At 33.7% G+C, this 24,006-nt stretch overlaps 1 protein-coding gene across 3 annotated transcripts in view; it reads left to right on the forward strand.

Moving 5' to 3' along the window:
* The window catches only part of LOC138704918 (ribosomal protein S6 kinase delta-1), a 117,756-nt gene that overhangs the window by 11,548 nt on the left and 82,202 nt on the right, over positions 1-24,006 (forward strand). For all 3 annotated transcript variants that reach the window (XR_011333478.1, XM_069833318.1, XM_069833319.1), the window contains 2 exons: positions 8,286-8,443; positions 18,462-18,573. Coding sequence is in view for 2 of the 3 variants with exons in the window: in XM_069833318.1 (XP_069689419.1) it covers positions 8,286-8,443; positions 18,462-18,573 (270 nt within the window). In the remaining variant the exon portion in view is untranslated. The remainder of the gene's footprint in view (positions 1-8,285; positions 8,444-18,461; positions 18,574-24,006) is intronic.

Consider the following 24,006-nt stretch of genomic DNA (forward strand, 5'->3'; position numbering starts at 1 on the left):
TGTAAAGTTAATGTACCACATGATATTATTTGAATTTGTGCCTGAAGATGCCAAATAGATGAAAACGTTAGCAGTAAATCTTTTAACTTCAATGAATTATTTATATTTATAAACATTTGTTGTTGTTTTTAAAATATTGATAAGTTATTTAGACTGAACATAGTAATCGAACAGTGCCAGTAACAAATGTGGATCCAGATAAATCTTCATCTAAACTAAATGAAGAATTAACATCAGACAAGAAGGTAGGAACTACAGCAAAGAAACGTAAGCGGTGTTTTAACTCAGGCTGGAATAAAATATTTCCATGGCTTCTTTATGACCAGGTAAAAGATGTTATCTTATGTTCTCTTTGTAAGGAAATATTTGAGTCTAAAGCTTTTAGATGCTCAAGTAAAGGAAGATGACTTTCATTGAAACAGGATTTTGTAATAATTGGAAGAAGGGCACAGAAAAACTAAAAGTACATGAAGTTTCAGCATGTCATAGGGAAGCAGTCATGATATTGAGTTCTGTAATAGCCAGAGTTAATGTTTTAACTCAGATATGTGATCAGAAAGAGAGACAAATGGCAGAAAATCGTGTTTGTTGAAATTATTTTCTTCGTTGTTATATCTATCAACTCAAGGCTTAGCTATTAGAGGTCACACTGACAATGAAAGTAACTACAATAATCGGAGAATGTTACTTATGTCCCACCCACTATAGAAGATAGGCCAGTTTTACACTAATCCTAAACATTTTGACGGGATAATAAAAACCTAAACTAACCTAACCTAAGTGCGTCGGTATCTATTCCAAAATCGGCAGAAGTCTCTCAACGCTCGTTTAACCAATATTCGTTCAGTGGGCGGTGGATACTCTACATTGACCCAATACTCTTATAAAATTAGTATGTGAAGACTCAGCTGAACTAAGAATGTGGTTTGGAAGAGAATCTTACGCTTGGTGTACTCATGAAATACAAAATGAAATGCTTGATATAATGAGTCATGCACTTCTTTGGAAGCTAATTACCGAGCTTTTTTTTTTTTTTAAACAAAGTCAACAACTTCTCACTTATTTTCTGTTGTCATCTGTGACATACTAAGTACTAAGTCGCTTTGGTTTGCATGTAACAAATTGTAGAGGTGAGTGCTATAATGGAGCTGCCAATATGGCTGAAGTATATAATGGAGTCCAAGCAAGAATATTGAGCAAAGAAAAAAGAGCTTTATACATACACTGCATAGCACATTCACTGAACTTAATGTTACAAGACAAGATACACTATCATCAGTCCCAAAATGTACAGATGCATTTAATATGGTCAAAGATATAATTAACTATGTGTGTGACTCGCATAGACTGGCATTTTTTTTTTTCAGTCTTTAAAGTGTGATGGAACACCTCACCTCCGACCACTTTGTCCTACAAAATGGACAGTCAGATACAAGTCACTTTCATCTGTCCTTTCAAAATACACACAACTGATTAATTTTTTTTCATCTGTTTCCGAAATTGATTCAACTGAATGTGGATCTAAAACTGCTTCGTTTTTAAGACTTATGAATTCATTTGATTTTTTTTCATTATTCTTAATATTTTTGTCAAACTGTTTGGGCAGATAGACTCAGTGAATTCTGCTTTGCAAAATAAGTCTCTTCATCTTGAAGAGGCTAATAGAATGGTTAAGACCCTAAGAGCAGACATTGAATTTTGTAGAAAGAGTTTCAATGGCATCTGAATAAATGCAAGAGAGAATAAACCTGCAGAAGTTCATTCGCCCATGCTGACCAGAAGGAGAAAGATTCCCAAAAGGTATGATGACTCTCAAGACAATTCAGCAAAGCCATATGACTCAGTGGAATAAAGATGCAGTAGTCTGTACTTTGAAATCATAGATAGAATTGTCAATTGTTTGACTTCCCATTTTGAAACAGAAGCTTACAATTTCTTGCTGGAAGTTGAGCAATTTATACTTGGAAGTGATGCAAGTAAAGACAAAATTCAACAATTCTATGGAAAAGGTATAGACTCTGACCGTCTCCTGGTTCACAAAGGAATGTTTCATGAAATGCTGCAGAGTGAAGGAAAAGTCGTTGAGAACAATAGAAGACCTTGTCAGTCCCTTCAAGCAAGAAGTTCATTTTGGGAATGTGCTCTCAGAACTATACAAGTTTTTGAAAATTGTGATGACGATTCCTGTGTCAACAGCAACAGCAGAGAGATCTTCCTTAGGTCTTAAAAGACTTTAGATCTATTTGCGTTCAACTATGGGACAGCAGAGGTTAAATTCTGTAAGCATTTTACATGTCTATAAGGATGCTGCTAAGGCATTAGATCTGGAGAAGAATGTCAGATGAGTTCATATAAAGAAATGAGCAAAGAATAGGACATTCCTTCAGAAAGTGTATTTGTAAATCAAATTATACTGTTGTGTTATTTTTTTTCTACTGTTAGGCCTACATATGAATATTTTTAATACATAGAAACATTCATTTTTAATATTTACTTATTCTTTTCACTCCGAAATCCAATGTTCTTTTCGAGTCAATATAGCTAAATAAATAGTAAAAGAAATAGAACTTTCCTTCAGAAAATGTATTTGGGAAGTGAGTTATAGTGTTGTGTCTACTTTTCTATTATAGGCCTAAATATGAATATTAAAAATAATAGCAATGTTCATCATATTATTTACTGTTTTCGTTTTTCCCCCTTCAAACCTCAATGTTCTTTTCAGTCAAGCCTCTTGCTTCCCAAAAATTAATTTTAAGTCGGCACCACTGAAGGGTAACAAAAGTGAGAATGAACCAATTCCAAGTGTAAGTGTCGTGAAAGCAGTCAGGAGGGCGTAGAACCTACTGGAACAGTCTGTGAGTACCAAGATAGTTATTTAAACTTTGGATTTACATTTAGTGGACCTGAAAGCTGTATCGGAATGTGTTGTGTGTGGAGAAAAACTAAGCAATGAATCCATGGTCCCTAGTAAATTGAAAAGACATCTGAATACTAAACATAGTCACTTATTTGGAAAAGATAAGAACCATTTTAGCTGATTGTTGTCATCGGAAGAAAAGCAAGCAGAAGCTGTGACACAGAGAGCAACTATTTCTGAAAAAGCACAAGTGACCAGTTATAAAGTTGCCGAATTAATAGGAGAAAAAATGCAGCCCCACACTATTGCAGAGGACGTAATTTTACCTGTCTGCAAGGAAATAGTGAAATTAATGTTAGGTGACGGCGCTAAGAAGGAAATATATTTGGTTCCATTGTCGAACAATATTATTTCCTTGTGGACTGATGACATGTCTTCAGATATCCAGTGCCATGTACATGAAAAGCTAAGCAATGCACAGTGGTCCAAAATCCATTTTTAGGAGGACGAAAGTAGAAAAATGACATGTAAAAAAATGAAATAAAACCCTTAAATTATTTTTCCTATATAACTGAGTAACACTGAATTGATAATCTTAATCAGCGGAGGTGGCTGCAGAGCAAGATAAGAAGCCAGTAACATGCCACATTTCGCCACTCAGCATTCTTACTCAGCAAGTGCCGCGAGTCTGCCATTTTCTTTGTGCTGTAACTCTGTTGTAAGTGGTCGATTCCATTCATATTTGGTATCAACATGTCAAGTAGTTCTTTAGGTATGTAACCCTGTTTGTTTTTGTTACAGTTAATGTTATTATAGCATGTCAAATTAGCATGAATGGACATGGGACAAAATATAAATGTAACCATTGAGTGCAGACTTGGCTAAAGTAGAGAAAAAGCACTCTTTGTTCCATTTCAAAATGATTTTTTTTTTCACTTCCTCGAGTATTTACCTCTATTTTAAATGAAGTCTTAAGGTGTGCTTATTTGAGGAAGTAATAAATTTTGTGCACTATTTTTTTCCATAGGCAATAGTGCAATTTTTCTTGATTACAGTTGCTTAAATATCTGTGAACCGAATCTGCTTCTGAAGTACAATTCAGGGAATTCAAGGTGGCAACTTGTTAATTATGTATCAAATAAGCTTCCCGAATGCCCAAAAGGTGCAATAATACCTAAAATGTTACTTTTTCCCCATAAGATAATTTATCGTTGGAGAGCAAGAGGATAAAGAATATGAGTTTTCTTTTTAAAGAAATGAACATTGTCTTAGTGAACTACTTATTAAATTAGGTTCTCATCGTGATAATAATGAAAATTTAGAGAAAACTTACCCCTGGAAAAAGTAGTGGCTGCCCAAGAAAACTTTTCCATTACAGCAAGTATGAGGTCGAAACAAAAAACAATTCAGAGAATTAGAGCTTGTATACAAAACAAGTTTACTACCTGTAACTACTGTATAAAGTTTCATAAAAATCTCTTAGAAGAAAAGTTACTAATTTTGTCTGAATGCATCCCTCTATAAGGGGCAGTTCCTCTTATACCCACGTAATCAGAGTTTGTACACAAAACAAATGAACTACGTGTAACTACGGTATAAAATTTCATAAAAATCTGTTAGATAGGAGAAAAGTTACTAATTTTGTCTAATTGCGCTCCCCTTCCCCCATAAGGGGTAGTTCTACTTAGACCAACATAATGAGAGTTTGTATACAAAACATATAGGCCTATGCTACCTGTAACTACTGTGTAAAATTTCATAAAAATGTATTAGATAAGAGAAAAGTTACTAATTTTGTCTAATAGCTCCTCCCTATAAAGGGTAGTTCCCCTTAGAGCAACGTAATGAGAGCTTTTATACAAAACATATATGCTGCCTGTAACTACGGTATTTCCCCTTATACCAACGTAACGAGAGCTGGTATACAAAACATATATGAAGAGTCCACTGCAAGAATGATGGATGTCACTTTCTTGTCGAAAATGAACCAAGATTGTCAGTGCATAGCTTAAGACATATAGAATGTACATAGAGAGTTATATGGCATTAACACTGATAGTCATTGTCCAGTAATGATCGGAAAATCACAGTTAAGCGTTGAGCACTAAGCATTTCAAACTTTCAATTACTTCTCCTGAAAAATGTATTTCAAATGACATCTATCATTCTTGCAGTGGACTCTTCATATGCTACCTGTAATTACTGTGTAAAATTTCATAAAAATCTGTCGGGTAGCTGAAAAGTTATTAGTTTGTCCCACTAAATTTGCATTCTGGACCACTGTGCGACGGTCGAGTATTTTCACTACAGCTCGATGAGTCAACTGATATAAGTATGAAATGTCAATTACTGAGCTACATCAGATTTGTTGATGAGGATTCGATTATTGAACAATTCCTTTCTTATATTGAGTTACCCTCAATGTCAACTGGAGCAGATGTGTATTATTTCATATCCAGTACTTTGGAACAAAATGGGCTGTCCTTAAAAATTGTCTTTCTGTTTGCACAGATGGTGCACCAGCAATGTCTGGAATATTCAAAGATTTTGTTGAGAGACTCAAATAAGATTTCCCAAATATATGGGTAGGTTCAACGCAATGTTTCATACATCATGAGGCTCTGATGGCGAAGACTATTCCAACAGAACTTTAAAGTGTTTTAGACTCCGTCGTTAACATAGTAAATTCCGTTAAGTCTAGGGCTCTTAAGACAAGACTCCACAAACAAATGTGCCAAGAAGAGGGATCTCGACATAACACTTTGGTTCTTCATACTGAGATCCGGTGGTTGTCCAAAGGTATAGATCTGCAGAGTTTTTTAGAGCTGAGAAAAGAGCTATTAAGTATGTTCAGCATCGAAAAGCCAGACTTTGCATCTTTGTTAAATGACGAGGAGTGGTGTGCAAAGGTAGCCTACTTGGCTGATATTTTTCGCCATTTAAATTACCTGAATGAGAGTATGCAAGGAAAACAAGAAAATGTGCTGATGTTAAGTGATAAACTCACCTGGTTCTTAAAAAGCTTAGAATATGGAAATTACATGTGGAAAATAAAAATCTTACGATGTTTCCTCTGACTTTCGAGGTAGATCCACACAGGGACATAACATCTGAACTCATTTTAAACCACCTCATCGCTGAGAATAAGATGGCACAATATTTTCCCTCCATCATTGTCAACAAGTATGACTGGGTGCTCAATCCTTATGCTGTGCCCCCAGAATCCACCACTGACCTTTCTCTGAAGAAAGAAGAGCAGCTCGCAGAACTTCAGACAGATTGAACACTTCAACTGAAATATAGTGAACTACCTTTCCTCAAGTTTTGGATGTTGGCAAACAAAGAGTACCCAGTAATAGGAGTGGAAGCATTTAATATCCTGTTACATTTTTCAATGACCTACTTGTGCGAGCCGGGCTTTTTGACACTAACAAACATAAAAAACAAGAAGCGCGAGAGACTTCTCTCGGTTGAACAAGAAATGTGTGTGTGTGTTTGTCTTCAATCCCACTACGAATTGAACTTTTGTATAAGAAGCAACAAGCTCAAGTTTCCCATTAAGTTAATAACTCAAATCTTTTGTTGTAAGATGTAAGTCAATAAATCGCCTGTAAAATAAATTTAAGTTCTAGAATATTATTCTCTTGTTCTTTTTTTTTAAATAAATATTGAATGAAATAATTTTTTTCGTTTTACCAGTAATATCACAAAGCCTCAGAAGTTTTGTGGCACTGTGCCGTGGCTCACCTGTTGAAAACCTCTGGGTTAGATGATGTCATAGCTAAGTGGCATTAAGCTGAGGAATGTTACAAGGGTAGAGTAGTTTAGATTAAGGGTTAGCTGAGTGACAGGAGACTGAGGACTGTGACAAAATTAGAGTGGGTTGAATGAGGAATAGATAAGTGACAGGAGACTGAGGACTTTGACAAGGTTAGAGCGATGAAAATAAGTATCATAAATCCTTCAATAACTGTGTATTTTTAACCTGATGAGTATTACAAGAATTACATTAGGTTATACACATAAAATATATGACTAGCGCTTTCGCCAATTGGATGGCATCTTCAGGTTTAATTAGTATATTATGATGCTTTTAACATAAAGACATAGATGAAATGAAACATAATGAAAAGTGATAAAATACATGACGTGAGAAAAATTACAATATTATAAATGACTACACAAACAGAAGGCAAAGTGATAATAATGACTTGAAAACAGGCATGGTGGTTGTAGTAATTCAACCTCTATGAAGTCTAGATGTTAAAATACAGAGTCTATGCCTTGAATAAAAGTCTGCAAAAACGTGTGCAGCTTATGAAATATGAAAGAGACGGTTAAAAGGGTCATATATTTTATGTGTATAACCTAATGTAATTTTTGTAATATTCATTAGGCTAAAAACAGACAGTTATTGAAGGATTTATGATACTTATTTTCATTTACATGTTAACTCGTTGGACCAACATGCCTTTTAAATAAAAAATAAGGTTAGAACGAGTTAAATGAGGAATAGCGAAGTGACAGGAGACTGAGGACTGTGACAAGGTTAGAGTGGGTTAAATGAGGGATAGCTAAGTGACAGGAGACTGAGAATTGTGACAAGGTTAGAGTGGGTTAAATGAGAGATACCTAAGTGACAGGAGACTGACGACTGAGTTAAGGTTAGAGCGGGTCAAATGAGGAATAGCGAAGTGACAGGAGACTGAGGACTGTGACAAGGTTAGAGTGGGTTAAATGAGGGATAGCTAAGTGACAGGAGACTGAGAATTGTGACAAGGTTAGAGTGGGTTAAATGAGAGATACCTAAGTGACAGGAGACTGAAGAGTGTGACAAGGTTAGAGTGAATTAAATGAGGGATAGCTAAGTGACAGGATACTGAGGACTGTGACAAGATTGGAGTGGGTTAAATGAGGAATAGATAAGTGACACAGATTGAGGACTGTAACAAGGTTAGAGTGGATTAAATGAGGGATAATAAGTGACAGGAGACTGAGAACTGTGACAAGGTTGGAGTGGGTTAAATGAGGGATAGCTAAGTAACAGGAGACTGAGGACTGTGACAAGGTTAGAGTGGGTTAAATGAGGAATAGGTAAGTGACAGGAGACTGAGGACTGAGTTAAGGTTAGAGTGGGTTAAATGAGGGATAGCAAGTGACAGGAGACTGAGGACTGTGACAAAGCTAGAGTGAGTTAAATGAGGGAATGGGCAAGTTGGTGCCACTAAAGTAACAAATAGCTTTTGTGTATTCAGTCTGCTAAAATTTGCAATCTTTTACTAATTTTAAAAACTCCAATTCTCCTCAGTTAATAATTGTATAGAGATTTACGAGTTTTAGGTTTATATATGAATAAATTTTTTTTTACTTCATCTTTGGTACTGTAAAATGTTATCTCTTTTTACATGAGTGTTCATTTTCTTTCCAGGTATTTCCTAAAGCGTCTCCAGAAGCAGTTACGAGAGTGGTAGTGTGGAAGAGATATAATGACTTTAAGAAACTTCATCAAGAACTCAAGATAAAGCATCAGAATTTATATCTACAGGACAAATTCCCTGCTTTTGCAAAAGCAAAATTCTTTGGAAGGTAGGAATTAATTGTAAAGGCCAAAGATGTGAGGTAGTAGTAGAAAATTAGTGTAAAAAGAATTATTTAATATTTTTCTCACTCTGACCATGGAAACTATATTCAAACATGTACAGTAAAATCTCTGTTAACCGGCTCCAAAGGGACCAGGCTAGTTCCGGATACGAGATTTTGCCGGGTAATTGAATAAATACTAATATATATATATATAAAAAAAAAGTTGTTATGGTGTCAAATGTTGAAATTGCAGCCATATGAAGCTTATTTCTCTATCACTTGCTCATAACTGAATAAATATAAAACCTGTATGAATTTTCTTTATTAAAACATCATACACAAATAATTCACTACTGGTAATTCTAGGTTCGAATATTCACTGAAAATTAAAGTTCGTGAGAACTTCCTAATGTGGCAACGCTGATGGCCCGGACATAACTAAATAAACATAAAAACTGTGTGAATTTTCTTTATTAAAACACATAACACAACCCAAATAATACACTAATTTTAGGTTAGAATTTTCACTGAAAATGAAAGTTTGTGCGAACTTCGTAATGTGGCAACACTGATGGCCCAAACATAACTAAATAAACATAAAAACTGTGTGAATTTTTTTTATTAAAACACATCACACAACACAAATACTACACTAATTTTAGGTTAGAATTTTCACTGAAAATGAAAGTTCGTGTGAACTTTCTAATATGGCAAAACTGACGGCCCAGACAGTGGCAATCTGGCAAATTTAAACTTTTTTTTTTTTTTTTTTGCCCAGCCAGAAGTGCCATTGTTTTGGTATTGCCGGTTATTTGGGTGCCAGTTATGAGGGATTTTTCTTTCGTTACTTTTATATAGGCCTACAGTATTTTGATATTTTATTTGGTTTCATACATTAGCAACTCTTTAATATGTTATTAACACATGTGTAAGATTACTTGAAATCACTCTTCCATATTTTTTATTTACAGCAGTAAATTAGGCGAGGGTTTCCAGGTTCTTTCTGAGAGGGTTATTAGAAGCTAACTTAAGAAATTATCACGATTTTTATCATGTGGTTTCTACTCACTTTCTGAAAAGCAGAGTCAGCTTGCACAGTAATAAGCTTACCTTAAGATGATAAAAATTAGTCATAATCACATTATAATAATTTTTAAAAGGAGAGACATCGCACCTTGAAAAGAAGAGGGCCACAAGTGTAAAAATGTCACAAATTGAGTTAAGACTACTATCTGTTAGAGAAAAAGGTTACAAATTTGTTTCTGTCGGACCACAAGTCATAAGTAAGAAAATGGAGGCATGGCAAAATTGCGTCCATATGGTAGTGAGAAATAAAAATGTACTTTCAATTCTACACAGGCACATCAACTTCATGACTGTCTTCTATTAAAATTTATATGTGATGTTCTTTCTTTTAAATAATTTTAAACGGCTATATCTGCATTGTGGCTCTTTTAGAATAAACATGTGGTATTTATCCCACAATAATAGTACAACTGGCTAGATGTTTCTGACTCCTTTGATTTAGCGTCTTTTCCTTGTTTACATAATATAATAACAGTATTTGTTGTTCATTAATATTTTCGTGTAGCAGTGTAATGACACTAGAAGATGTATAAATAAATCAAGAAGAGAGTTTATGAAAGCATTAGCAGCATCTGTGTAGAATGAGGTAATATAAATTTAAATGTATTTATTTAATGTTAATGAACACTATTATAACCGAAAATAGTATTTTAGAAACATTAAAATTGTTCGAAGATTACAAGCCATAATTAATAATTTTATGATTTTTACACAATAACTGTGATTCTGAGAGTGAATTCGACAACTGGGATATGAACAAAACCTGTAAATCTGAAGGAAGCCGTTCAAATGACGATGCTGACACTTATTATTTAAGGCAATAAAACATAAGTGGTTCTAAAACAATTTGCAAATCTGTATAGAAACTATGTTACAGACTGTAGAGAAATGAACTTGAAGTTCGGAAACTACACAGCTTACAGGAAGATTTTTTAACAGAATTCAACCTTAATTTCTTTGTTTCTAAAAAAGGACCAATGTTCTCTTTATGAATTTTGGACTAATTCAATTGATAAAGATACCTTTCAGGAAAGATAAGGCTATGATAAACACAGGAGAGAATGTGAACTTAGTACGTAGACAGGCAAAACAATGGATTCTGATCAAGCCAAACAGAAGGAGTGTATTATAGCTTGCTATGATATGCAAAGTATTCTGGGAATTTTTCTCAGTTTTATTATAAACGTAATAATAATAATAATAATAATAATAGTTTTATTTTCTCTGGCTGAGTTAAAGCCATTAGGCCTTCTCTTCCATTCAACCAGGATCAAAGCACATACAGAAAAATACATATACAAGTATTAACTTAAAAAAAAAAATGAATACATTTTAATACAATCACAAAACTAAAGGAAGAGTACAAATTGTATAATAGTATGGATTACATTGAAATAATGACAATTACCTAGAAATTGATGTTAATGAAAACAACAAAGTAATAATTGTATATACAAAAATTCTAGCTGCAAAAAACTAATTCTTTGCATTTAAACTATTCCTAAATAACCTAATTTTAAACGACTGAGAACTATGACTACCCCTGATATTCAGCGGCGGCAAATTCTAGGAGTGGGCCATGGCTATTGAGAAAGAACTTGAGTACAGAGATGTCTGATGATGTGATATTGATAGCAACAGATTGTGCTGTGAACGTTTATTAGGCTCTCAACTTATAATTTCACCAGTTACAACATTGATAGTGGCATAAGTCAATGCTTCATTTGGCATGAAAGTTAAGCCAAACATGGTCTGAATGAAATTGGCTTCTATTTAAATATTTTTCTAAATAAAAACAATTTTTTATTTTGACTGTTACACTTTTACTACATCATACTACTTTTTGACCAATAAAACAGTACGAAAGGACGTCTTTCAACCAATCATGGCTGCTTATCACACAATTTTATCATGTCCCTAGCATTTGTTTAATTTTATCGCGTCCCTAGCATTTGTTTATTTTTATCACTACCCTAGCATTTGTTTCTTTGTTTGCCAACATTTCAAACTGCATTGGTCTGGACGTCAAAAAACGGAAAATTACAAACCACTCCAGTCGATGCACAGCACTTTCAAATATGACTCGCATTGGCGTTCAAGAACAAGAATTAATAAAGATCACTGGTCATAGCTATGCATCTTCCCTGAAATCCTATTTACAAATAAATGAAGAGCACCATTCGGAAATCCTGATTAAGTTGAAGAATACACCATGTGCATCAACGAGTTCCACTTTTACGCACACGTCCAATATAACATCAACTGAACGACCAACCACTGAAACATTCAAATTTGAAAATTGTACTTTCAATAGTTGTTCCTTTTAAAATTATTCATGTTTATTTTTTATTTCAACATCGTTAATTAAAACTTTTCTTGTTTATTTCATCACTTGTTTATATTATTTAGGTTATGTTACAGCTGCTGCTATATGATATTATGAATAGTCACATGTCAGAGATTGTTTAATACTAAGATTTATTGAAAATCATCTGTCAAGTGACGTTGATTATTGGGATCCGGATAATTGCAGTGGAATGCAACTTTTTAATAAAAATGAAACTAAATCAACAAAGCCTTCTTGACTAGTAACTGTCCACAGAGTTCAATAAGATTTCATAGTTGGCACAACTGATAGCAAGAAAACAGCTAAACCGCTAAACATAACACACTACTGCCACCTAGCGTGATATTTGTAATTTAGAGATGGCACAATAATACATTTGAAGACAGTTGTATTTTCGTAAGTCAATTAATATTTTATTGTATTGGAGTACTTTGTTACCTCTAATCTTCATATACTTTCTTCTAATCGTGTAATAGTCAATTAAATCCCACTCGAGTTTTGATTTTCTCTTGATAAATCTGCTCGTGTTCCACTTGCAGATTTATCGATAAAATCAAAACCTCTAGTGAGATTACTGTTGATAATTGTATGAGCCAGAACAAAAAATGTTTATTGTTTCATTGCATGTGTATGTAGTCATGACGTACAAATTCTATCAATCACAACTTCTTAATAACTGGCCTGGCTACTAGGATGGATCGAAAATGGGCAAAAAAAAGTATTTTTTTTTTTTTATATATAATTCAAAGTTAAGTTGTGAAAAATTGTATTATGTCCCCAGTACTTAAGCACAGAGATTTACAATTTTCTATAAGCTTTTTAGCCGAAGCTCACTGGCCTTGAATTTTTAGAATTTTCGTAAAATTATTCCCATTTACTAAATAATTATTTGACAGTCCTCCATTTGACATACACTGTAACCTGAAGTTATTATGGCTCATTTAATACTGTAAGAACAGGTAATGGGCATTATTATAATTCTTTAGTACCTAGTGTTGCATGTATGCAACGTGTAATAGATGTCCATATTTTTATATTAAAAATAAAAATGAGTTGTTGTTAAATGTAATTCTTTTCTTCATTAAGTTATTAGTCTTGTACTTCAGCATGATTTTTTTTTTTTACTCTTTTCAATCTAAATTTAAATATCGAGGTGAGGGTTGGTGAAAATTCTTCAAAAAATTTTGAAAAATAATTTTAGTATGAAATGGTTAAAAATGAAGGTATGGATTCTATCCATCCCTCCCTCCCTCCCTCCCATCCATCTCTCCTTCCCATTCACCCACCCACCCAATCAGTTACCAACAAATAACATTTTTAATTACGCAGAAATGTAATAAGCATATGCACCACAGTGAAGGCCTTCTTAAGAGGTTTCAAGTTCTTGAATCACTCATCTTTTAGAGCCCACATTCGCATTAGTGTCATCGCAGCCTATACTACCAAATCTTAAAGATCTACATTGTTTTCTTTTACTTTGCTGGAGATGGCACTAACAATATTCTTGGCTGTTGCTGATCAGATTAAAGATGCATGATCATCGCCCGGTTCTTTGATTCTAGAATAATACTCTTCCATTTTCATATCCGTAACTTCCAGATATCATAAGCGTTAGGCCTTCTTCCTATCAAAATGTATGGAATGAGGCTTCGTTACATTTAACATTTCTTTACTTATTATAACTTCCGATTTTTAGCAGTCTCCTTGAATTTCGCTTATATCCATCAATTATTATGTTAGACTTTTATTTTGGCTCACTATATTGAAGTCCTCTAGAACTTCAGTAGCAATGGCTCTAATTTTTCTTGATGTGATGCTAGCTCTGTCCTTCACCTTTGCTAATGCAGGGACGAATGTCCTCATTTGTGAGGTATATCTTCCCTTCGGTTGTTTTCTTGATGGCTCTAAAGGTTATTTCCAACGAAATTCGGGATCTCTTTTTTTGTGTCTGAGGAATCTGACGAGTTAGACATGGTGTTGGCACTGATAGAGTGTTGGTCGAAAACTTCAACCAAAAATCGTTGTTTGCTTTTTTGCTCTTCTCAGTGATGTAATTTTTTTGTTGTTTTAACATGATCCCAGCGATGATCATTTTCTTATATGTTGTTTGGTCTGTTAAAAAAGTTCTTTCCATTTGAGGAACTTGTTGTTCCTGTCACAATGGCACAAATGAAATCTGGACACTTGCAAGCTGCAATATCAAACAATTTCCCGTCATTCACTTCAAATTCTAAAATCTTACTTGCCCTTTTACTTCCCCTATTTCCAATAAATTTTAAAACATTTCTTACTTTCCTGTAGTAACTGCATCATAGATATTCGATGGAGAGAAGCCACGGAAATTGAAACCTTCACCAAATATCTTCCAATTTTTTTGCTACCTTAATGGAAATCACATTCTCGATTGGTTCTTTGCTTCCGCTCCACTTCAGTTGTTGTGATCTTTCAGACTTCATAAAATCTCCTCTGCTGTCATAACAGACTTTTTCCTAGTCGATTTAGCCACCTTTTCTTTTACTTTATAATGCAAAGACATGGCAGTAGAGCAAAACAGACTGCTACACTGCGATGCACCCTCACACTATACTGCCGGCCAGGCGAATTTCATCACTGAGTCACTTCTCAAAACCACCCCCAACCCCACATCTCTTACAAGTAAAGTAATAACACCACTTCCCGAACTCTTGTAAGCTATTGGAAGGTACAGTCTATAATAAATATTAAACTAAAATTAAGCAGAATAAAATTAAAAATTTCATAATTTTTATTTTAATTATCTAAACTTTAAGTTCATTGCGCTTTGGTGAAAATTTATTCTACGCAAATAAGTTTTCGTGTGCTTCGATACAATGACATTGTGCAACTTTTTATTCCTATCCAAAAAAAAATATTCGAAAATATTTTTTTTCCGATCCACCCTTGCCACACACAGAATGAGGGAGGTCATATGCACTCACTAATTGAAAAACAGAAGAAAAAAAGTGCACTCAGGGGAGGGCCTATCTATGTCCCTTCTCATGTGTGACAATGATACAAATATCGAAGAAAACTGGTGAGTCATTTGAAATAAATGAAATGGATACAGAGAATATGTATATGATCTGAAAAATTGTACTACCCTTTTTGGATCTAATTTCAATACAAACGAAAAAAGTGAAAAAGTAAGTAGGAAATTAAAGTTGGAAAAGAAGCATCTTATATACTTAAATACGAGATCAGTTTTCAGGGTAATGAATACAGTGTTATCATTGTTCGGAGCTGGCAAAGGTGGAGATATTCTGGTTCACATGAACTCATTTCTGTCTATAGACGGGCCACAGATATTAATGGAGCAAAAGAGACATTGTAGTACTGTGTGAAGCAAATCATATCAAGTCACAGTACCATGACTTCTATAAGAAGCTTAGTTTCTGACAAGGTTAATATAAATGTTACTTTCCTGCCCATGCACACATCTATCAAAAGTTTCATGAATAATAATTTATTCATTCATAGTGATCTATCCAAGGGCAGAGCTTTCGTTGCAAACCCAGCATTCTCCAGTCTTTCCTATTTTCTTCCTTCCTCTTTGCCATGTTTGCAAAGGTAAATGCAGTAGCTTCCCGTTGCTTTCCGCACACCACTCTCTCTTTTGCATCTTAAAAGATCTCAGGTGGCCCCAGCATAGAGGTGAGGAGAGTGGATTTGACTAATGAGACTTAGCAAGTGTTAAATATCAGTTCTATTAGGGTTTTTGATCCGATCAAAGACCGGGAAATCCCAATTAGCCTTTCCCCCCGAATAACAATTGTAGGCTGTACTTGAAAGAAAAAATTTCATAGGGAGATTTTTTTTAATTTTGTATATAAGTTAAAATAATTTTATAATAGTTTTATTGTCAATGTTGTCCTGATCAAAAGTGTAGTATTTATGTTATAATCCAGTATTATGTATGATTTAAAATGGAAATTTTTTTTATTATAGTGAAATACATTTGGACATAAGTACAATATTTTATGCACATTTATTTCAGTATGGCCACAAGTGAAAAAAAACTGGTGAAATAAAAAATATTTCACTAACATGTATTACTATTCATAAAGAACACCTTTCAATGTGTCTAGCCTGAAAAAAGAAAATTAATATATAAAAATCTGAATTTACTAGACTTTTTTAAAACTTCAATTGCAAATATCTTGGAAGTATAATTTTTACACTTGTGGCCCTCTTCTTTCCAAGGTGCGACATGTAGAGATGAAACAAAGACGTCTGTCTTATCTTGTGGTACTTCTGCTCACTTTTCAACCTCTTCAACAGCTTCTTCCCTTCTTCTGTGTCGGGAAATTGACGAAACTATAAGCAATTCGTCTTCACCATTAGTTCAGCTTCTGACATTACCATTGACAAACATTTTCTCTCAGTTTGCCAGAAGTTCCTTGTAGGGCTAAAAATTATTTTTTTGGAGCAATATTGGAATAAGGTATAGATAACACTAAGCACACAATCTTAAAGAGGTTCTCAGAATTTTTTCAGCCATGAAAAAATTTGATTCACTTTTCATCAGACTTTTGCTGAAAGAAACTGTCCTCTTCTTCCCTCAGAAATGTGTTTTAATTTCACACATTCTTCAATCCTCACATCTTCATTAACTCTAATAAGTTCATATCGAGAAGCTTAGCCTGTACTTCCAAGAATTTTGAAGATGGACTCTGTTTTATCTCAATGAAAATGGCTTGAAACCTTTGTACACATTTTCCTCAAACTCAAAACATTTATCAAAGTGCTCTATAGCACGCTGCAGGTAAGCAGCTGCTTCACATTCGAAGGTTTTAATCCAATCGTCATTTACTGATTTGTAGATGACCAAAGATGCCATTGGCCCCTAAAACTGCTCTTCCTTTCTTTTCTGAAGGATCAAACAAGTCAGTAATAAACTCTTCGTTAGATTGCAACTTAGCGTTTACTGAGGCTGAATTACTACCAATGTTCACTACAAACTTGAGATATTCCAAAGATAACTCATTCTCAGAAAAGTTCCTAATCATCTTGGGTGTGTATTCCTGCAAGAGAAAGTGTGACTTTATTTGTCCAAAATTCTTCACAAGTCTCTTTGGCTGGAACCACTGAGTTGGTACATAACCATCATGTTAGTACATGTTTCAATATTTCCTGCCGCTCATTATCCATCCAAGCAAAAACTCTTGGTTCTGTTACTCTTTTTGTAGAATGATGAAACTTCTAAGTTTTTATTAGCCTGTAATAACCTCGATGCCAGTTCAAAGAGCAATAGTTGCCTGCTTTCAATCATTGTTTTAACAAGTAGCAATAACAAGCCTCTGTCATCAAGTTGGGATTTTCTTTGTGGAGCTTAATGAAGCACTTATTCTTTCCAAATTAACAGAGACACTGTTAGCACAGAAACTACTGATATTCTCCATTGGTAAAAGTGCCTTGTTCGAACTTGTTCTTTTATTCCTGTTGAAATTGAATCAGACATGTCACTATCACTAGTATAAAGTAACAACATTTTAATGCAAATACTTTCTTTGCAAGAAAATAATTCACTACAAGGGAAAATGTTTTGATTTACCCTTTATTAAACACTTCCATTGGCACACAATAGTATACCGAATTGTTCTGTTGCTGGGTTATTCGATCTTTTGAGTATGGATTAAGTACTAAAGAAACCAATTTCGTTTCCTTTGTGCGTCCACATGGGTATTTCTCAGAAATTTTCGAATTCGAAAATAACTGCGGGAATAAACTGTTAAACTGTGTACAAATACGTAACTAAACTATGACTATGCTGAACTGAATAACACAGAAAGTAATGCTTCAGCAACTATAATCTCCTCTTGCTGTACACTAGTATGAGAGATAAAATAATGGCTTACTTTCTTCTGCATATTTGAAGCTTCTAGAATGTAACTTTTATGTTTTACAGTGTTCACGTATTTATCAATGTCATTTTTGCTTCTGTGAGAAACACTAAAATATGAAGAGCACACAGTATAGTGAGTTCTATAATTGTCTTTTCCTTTTATTAACTGCGAATTTGTTTTAACCATTCATTATTAAATTACTTTGCAACTTTTGTTTCTTTTCTGGAATCTGTACTGGAGCAGTTTCAATATCTGATAATGAATCTATGTTTAAAAATAGTTCACTAAATTATAAAACATAAGTAATATATGATGTTTGTCATTATGTAAAACACGATTTAAAAAAAGCTGTCATTTTTGCCACTGAATGCACTTAAATACACACTGTTTACTAACTGTGAGAGCAGCGACTTTGTACTGATTAACCAACACTCTTATACAACTCAGAGAAATACATCTTGCAAGTAGTGTCACCTTATCGCCATCAACTGAGTTACCTCTTTTACAGTGTTGGCATTTCAGTTGGTGTATAAGTCAAAATATTGGGGAATAGGATATGCAGGCTAATTTGTTTAAACAAGTTGTGATATCTATAAAATTAAGAGTGGCTTTAATCAGAATTTGGGAATCTACCAAGGATATTTGGAGAATGGCACCAAAATCAGAATACCTGGCAACCCCGCATTGTCTATTTATTTACTTTAATAAAGTTTATTTATATTTATAGATTCGAAGACGATGTCATTGAGGAACGAAGAAAATGTGCTGTTTCTCTGTTGGAGTTCATTGGAGACCATCCACCTCTCTTCACTAGCAATGTGTTCGTCAAATTTTTTGAGGTAATTGAAAGTGAAATACAATTGTTCGGAGATTTAATGCATTGATTTCATTCATCATCAATAACTAGGCCTAATTAGTTTAACATCAACCTGTGAATTGAAATCATTTAATTGTAATAAATTTATCTGTACATGAAGTGTAAAGAATGTATTGAAATGCTGCAAAATATTTATTTCAGCATATCAATGGAAACACATACATTCAGAGAACATAGCTTCGATATTTTTAACAAACATTTCATATCAATATATACGATCTGTTTTGAATAGTTGTCAAGATACAACTGTTTGAATATAAAATTAGAAAATCTTTTTTTTTTTTCTTATCCAATTGGCAAGGATTTTGCAATGCAGTCTCAAAAATTCCACTGTCGAGCTCAGTAGCCTACATTTTTCAATTTGTGTGAGAAGTTGATGTGTTGCTTGTTGAAGATCATTGTTACTACTTCTATGGCACTACAGCCTGATATCGGACCTTGGCCTTCTAAATCAAGCTGCTCCAAGTCTGCATATCCAGCACCTTCCTCTTCCAATTTCTCACTCCTAGAATTTTCTTTGCATCCTCATCCATATCATCAATCCATCTGTTCCTTGGTCTACCTACTCGCCTCTAGAAAATTATTGTTACATTCCTTGATATCTACAACAGTATTCATTAAGTGAGCAAGCAGTTCGTCTCTTGTATTACCCTTTCCTTTTCTACACTTCACCCTTCATCCAACCTCACAAACAGAAATCTAAAGAGATGAATTTGGAGATCTTGGTGGCCAGGGAATGGTACTGCCATAACCAATCCACCGTTTAGGAAATTTGGTATTGAGATGAGCCCTCACATGATGCCAATAATGAGAAGGGATCCGTCATGCTAAAAGTACATAACACACCATGTAGCCAAGGAAACATTCTTTAGTAGTCCTAGCAGTGTACTTGCAAAAATCACTGGTACCTTGGTCCATCCATGCAGTCGTCTAAAATAATGGATCTATCAGCATGCCATCCATCATACCACACCACACATTTTTCGAGAAATTAAGTTGAAAATTTGTGTCTATAATACCATGTGATTTTTGGTATGAGTGAGACTATAAAATGATTGTTACGTGTATTACTAATTCTATTATGAGTGAATGTAGTTCCATTGGAGAATTGCAGATGCTTGGCATTGTGTCTTCTGTGAAGATTTTGCACATGTTGTAGGTGAAATGGGTACAGTCTTTTGTCATGCAGTATTGACTATAGATATGTTTGTGAAACATTGAGACATATAGAAATTCATCACATGCTATATCCAAGATATTGTAACTGTGTACCTGACTGCTTTGTGTAGTGTCAGTAATGAGAAATGTTGCCACAGTCGCCACTACACAACAGCTACAAAGTTAATTGCATGCTACAAAATCTATACTAATAATAAAACTGTAACCTAAATTTTTCTGGTAATTTTCGATTTTGCATTTATAATTGGTGTTAACATGTATAATTAATTATCTTGAGACTGACAATCGCATATTTTTTTTTTTAATTTTTGTTTGTATATCTGTGTGTCTATATATTTGTTGCCATTCTGGTCTAAAGGTTTAACAAAATTAAAACATGACAGAGATGCTGTTAGAAGGAAACTAGAAAATAAAAAAGATCCACAGGATGTAATCTCCTGGAACAGACAGCTTTATTGAAAAAAGAAATATGTACTTCAAAGAAAAAAAACATTCAATACATTCTCAGAAAATCTTGTTTATAGAAAAGATGGCTTCAAAACACATAATTTCATCAAAATCTTGGATAATAAAATGATACATCAACAAAGGAAAGAGCCTATACTTACCACATAAATTTTACATTCTGATATACAAATTGCTACAGCATTCACCAAATGTTGTACTAAGAAAAAACCCACATAACAAAAGAACAGAAACAGTATGAAAAAGAAATAAAAATGAAATTGAAGCAGTCTTTCAAAAATGAAAATGGTGTAAAAGAATTTAATGAAAAATTTACAAGACAGGAATAAATAATTGCAACTAGATTCTTGAAAAGGAAGAAACAACCTGGGCCAGATAAAATCTTACCAGAATTTATGCAACATCTGGGACCAGTTGTCATGAAAATCTGCTTACAATTATTTAATCAAATATAGGAAACTGATGTTCCTTCTGTGTGGGGGGGGGGGGGGGGAAACAATTTTAATTCCCATCTTAAGACCAAAACAACCTCCACAAAATATTTCCAGCTATTGCCCAATATCTCTCACTTGTGTTTTCGCAAAGACAATGGAGAAAATGGTACATGCAAGACTTAACTGGCATTTGGAAAATAAGAACTTGATAACATAAGCACCAGCAGGCTTCCGAGTCCGTCGCACTACTTACAACAGACACTTAAGCTAAATCAGGATATAAAAGACAACATGGATAACAAAGAGACCACATTAGCTGTTTTTGTTAACTTCAAAGATGCCTATGGATCAGTTTGGAGAATAAAATTGCTTGAAAAATTAAATAAGATGGGTATAGGTGATAAATTACTCCGATGGATATACAACTTTATTAATCAAAGATTATATTGTACAAAGTATGGAGAAACTTTATCTAAATTTCGACAGTCCAGAAAAGGTTTACCCAGGGTTCATTGTTCAGCCCAATATTATTTAATATAGTGATTAATGATCTACCTTATGAATTATCTAGTAAAAATAGATTTGTTAAATGTGCATTATATGCCTATGATCTGGTTATATGGATTTCAGGTCCCCATAATCAACAACACAAGCTAACAGAACATATTAATGATGTTGTGAAATCCTTATCAATTTTATGCGAAATTAATAAAATGATTATTTGACTATTAATATCAATAAAACCTTTTATCAGACTTTCTCCTTATGTCCTGAATTGCCCAATTTTCAATTACTAATAGATGGACATAAAATCTCTCAACAGCAAAATCCAAAATACTTAGGAGTATACTTTGATCAAAACTTGATTGAGAAAAATATGTTAAAAATACAATTCATAAAGCCAACTCAAGATGCAGTGTACTGAAAAGACTTGCAAGAACAAAGTGGGGGGTGTTCAAGATCAGTACTGAATACAACTTATAAAACATATATAAAACCACATTCTTTATGGATGTGAAAACTTACAGAATCAACAAAAACCATTGACAAATTAGAAGTGACACAAAATAATGCTATGAGATTAATCACTAGTGCAGTTAAATCTACCCCAATAACAGCAATGCAAATAATAACAAAGAACTATCCCATAAAACAGGAGATACATAAAAAATCACTGTTGCAATATGAAAGAATGATAAGATTACCACATGACACATACTGTTCAAGCTACCAATTCAGATTCAGAAAATTGAAAATGCAAAATGGGTTTCTACAGGCAGTCCAGAAACTAAGAGATATATTTAATTTTAATTTGAAACCAGAAAAGTTCCTATTACATAAATCACCATTATAATGACAATATAAATTATAATACAGATTTAATTAAGGATTTGAAGAGAGAAGAATCATCTACACTTGAATTGAAACAAGTTGCTCGTGAAACTATAAATTTAATACGTTCTACCCCAACACAGTTTGGTTACACATTTATACAGATGGCTCCAAATACCAAAATGATGAACCAGCTGGGGCTGGAATATATTCCAAATTATTCAGTTTTTATTTATCTACAGTTCTACTCACTTTGATGGTGAAATTGCAGCAATCATCAGGGCATTAACACAACTTATTCATCAAATTGGTATGTTAAAAAATGCTGTTATATTTAGCGACTCAATTTCTGCAACTCAAGCCATAGCTTCAATCAATATTGCTACAAATTCCAAAATCGCAGAAATTCAATCATCCATACTCATACTGGCAAAATAAAATAAAAACCTGTATCTCCAATGGATCCCTGCCCATTGTGATATTATGGGCAATGAGATTGCAGATTGTTTGGCAAAGAAATGAACTAAAATATTACAAGTACCCTTGAAAAAGATATCTTATCACAGTGCCAAATTGTTCATACAAACACAATTTCAAATCAAAATTCTAAAGAAATTTCAAGAAAACAGTAATAATAAATCTTGGTCAGTATTGCTTACTGAAAAAGAACATAATATACCTGATTCTCCTCGACATGATGCAGTAGCAAAATTTCGGATGCTAACTGATGATGACCTCTATTTATTTGTCTATGGCCATGACTGTTTAGCAGCACACCTGTTTAAAATTGGAATTTTTGGTTCACCAAAATACATCCTCTGTAACCTAGAAGACTCTTTGATGAATCAAGAATATTTACGAAAATGTCCAGCTTTGGTATCAAATCTTTTGGATTCGGACTCTAAGTTATACTGGGAAGCTAGAAGGCGAATGGAGAACTTCCAATAGATACTACTACTACTACTACTACTACTACTACTACTACTACTACTACTACTACTACTACTACTACTAGTACTACTACTAGTACTACTATTACTACTACTAGTACTACTACTACTACTACTACTACTACTACTACTACTACTACTACTACTACTAGTACTGCTGCTGCTGCTGCTGCTGCTGCTGCTGCTGCTGCCTTTTCACTTGATAATGGCTGAACCGATTTCTATGAAAATCGGTATGTAAAATGAGTTAGGTCCCACTTAGAATTTAGGTTATATGGTAATCAAAATACTTTCTTTAAAAATAACATTATGAAGGGGTCTGAAGTAAGTACATAAATCGGAATATCTCGCTTATTATTGACTTTTTGGAAAAATGTTACATAACAAAATTTGCTTTAAAAATGTTTCTAAAACGTTTTATTCTATGCAAAATGTTGATAGGACACATACTTAACGAGATAGCCTATATGAGTTTTAAAATAACAATGTGTTTTATGTCAGTGTTGCCTCAATCAGACTGGTAATTAGGTATAATGAAGTAAACAAATATATCTGCATTTATATAAGGTGGCCTTGCACTACAAATAGAAGATATTCATTTATCACTATTTTTATACTGATATCATTGTTTTCTATGAAATGCATGAAAATGTTTATCAATATTAATATATAAGGAGACAGTGTTTGTATGAGGTAATCTCAAAAACTACTTAACCAATCTGGATAATTCTTTCATTATTGGAAAGTATATTTCCTCTGGATGGACATGGGCTATATGCCATTGCTTAACTCCTGGGTGAATCAAGGATTGAACACAAATCCACCATGAGATAGGATTACAAGAGATTCTTACCCACAGGAAACTGGTTACACTGTCGAAACATTATTATCTAATTTTATTTTGTATTTGGGTGAGCCATGGTATGTATATGTCTAATTAAACTTTATTAGGTTGGTCCACATAAAATACTAATTTTATACTACGTTTTAATTTCTTTTTATCCACGGAACATAATTATACATATTTTTGCAAGT

This window comes from Periplaneta americana, chromosome 8 (genome assembly GCF_040183065.1).
Source record: "Periplaneta americana isolate PAMFEO1 chromosome 8, P.americana_PAMFEO1_priV1, whole genome shotgun sequence".
Taxonomy (NCBI): Eukaryota; Metazoa; Arthropoda; class Insecta; order Blattodea; family Blattidae; genus Periplaneta; species Periplaneta americana.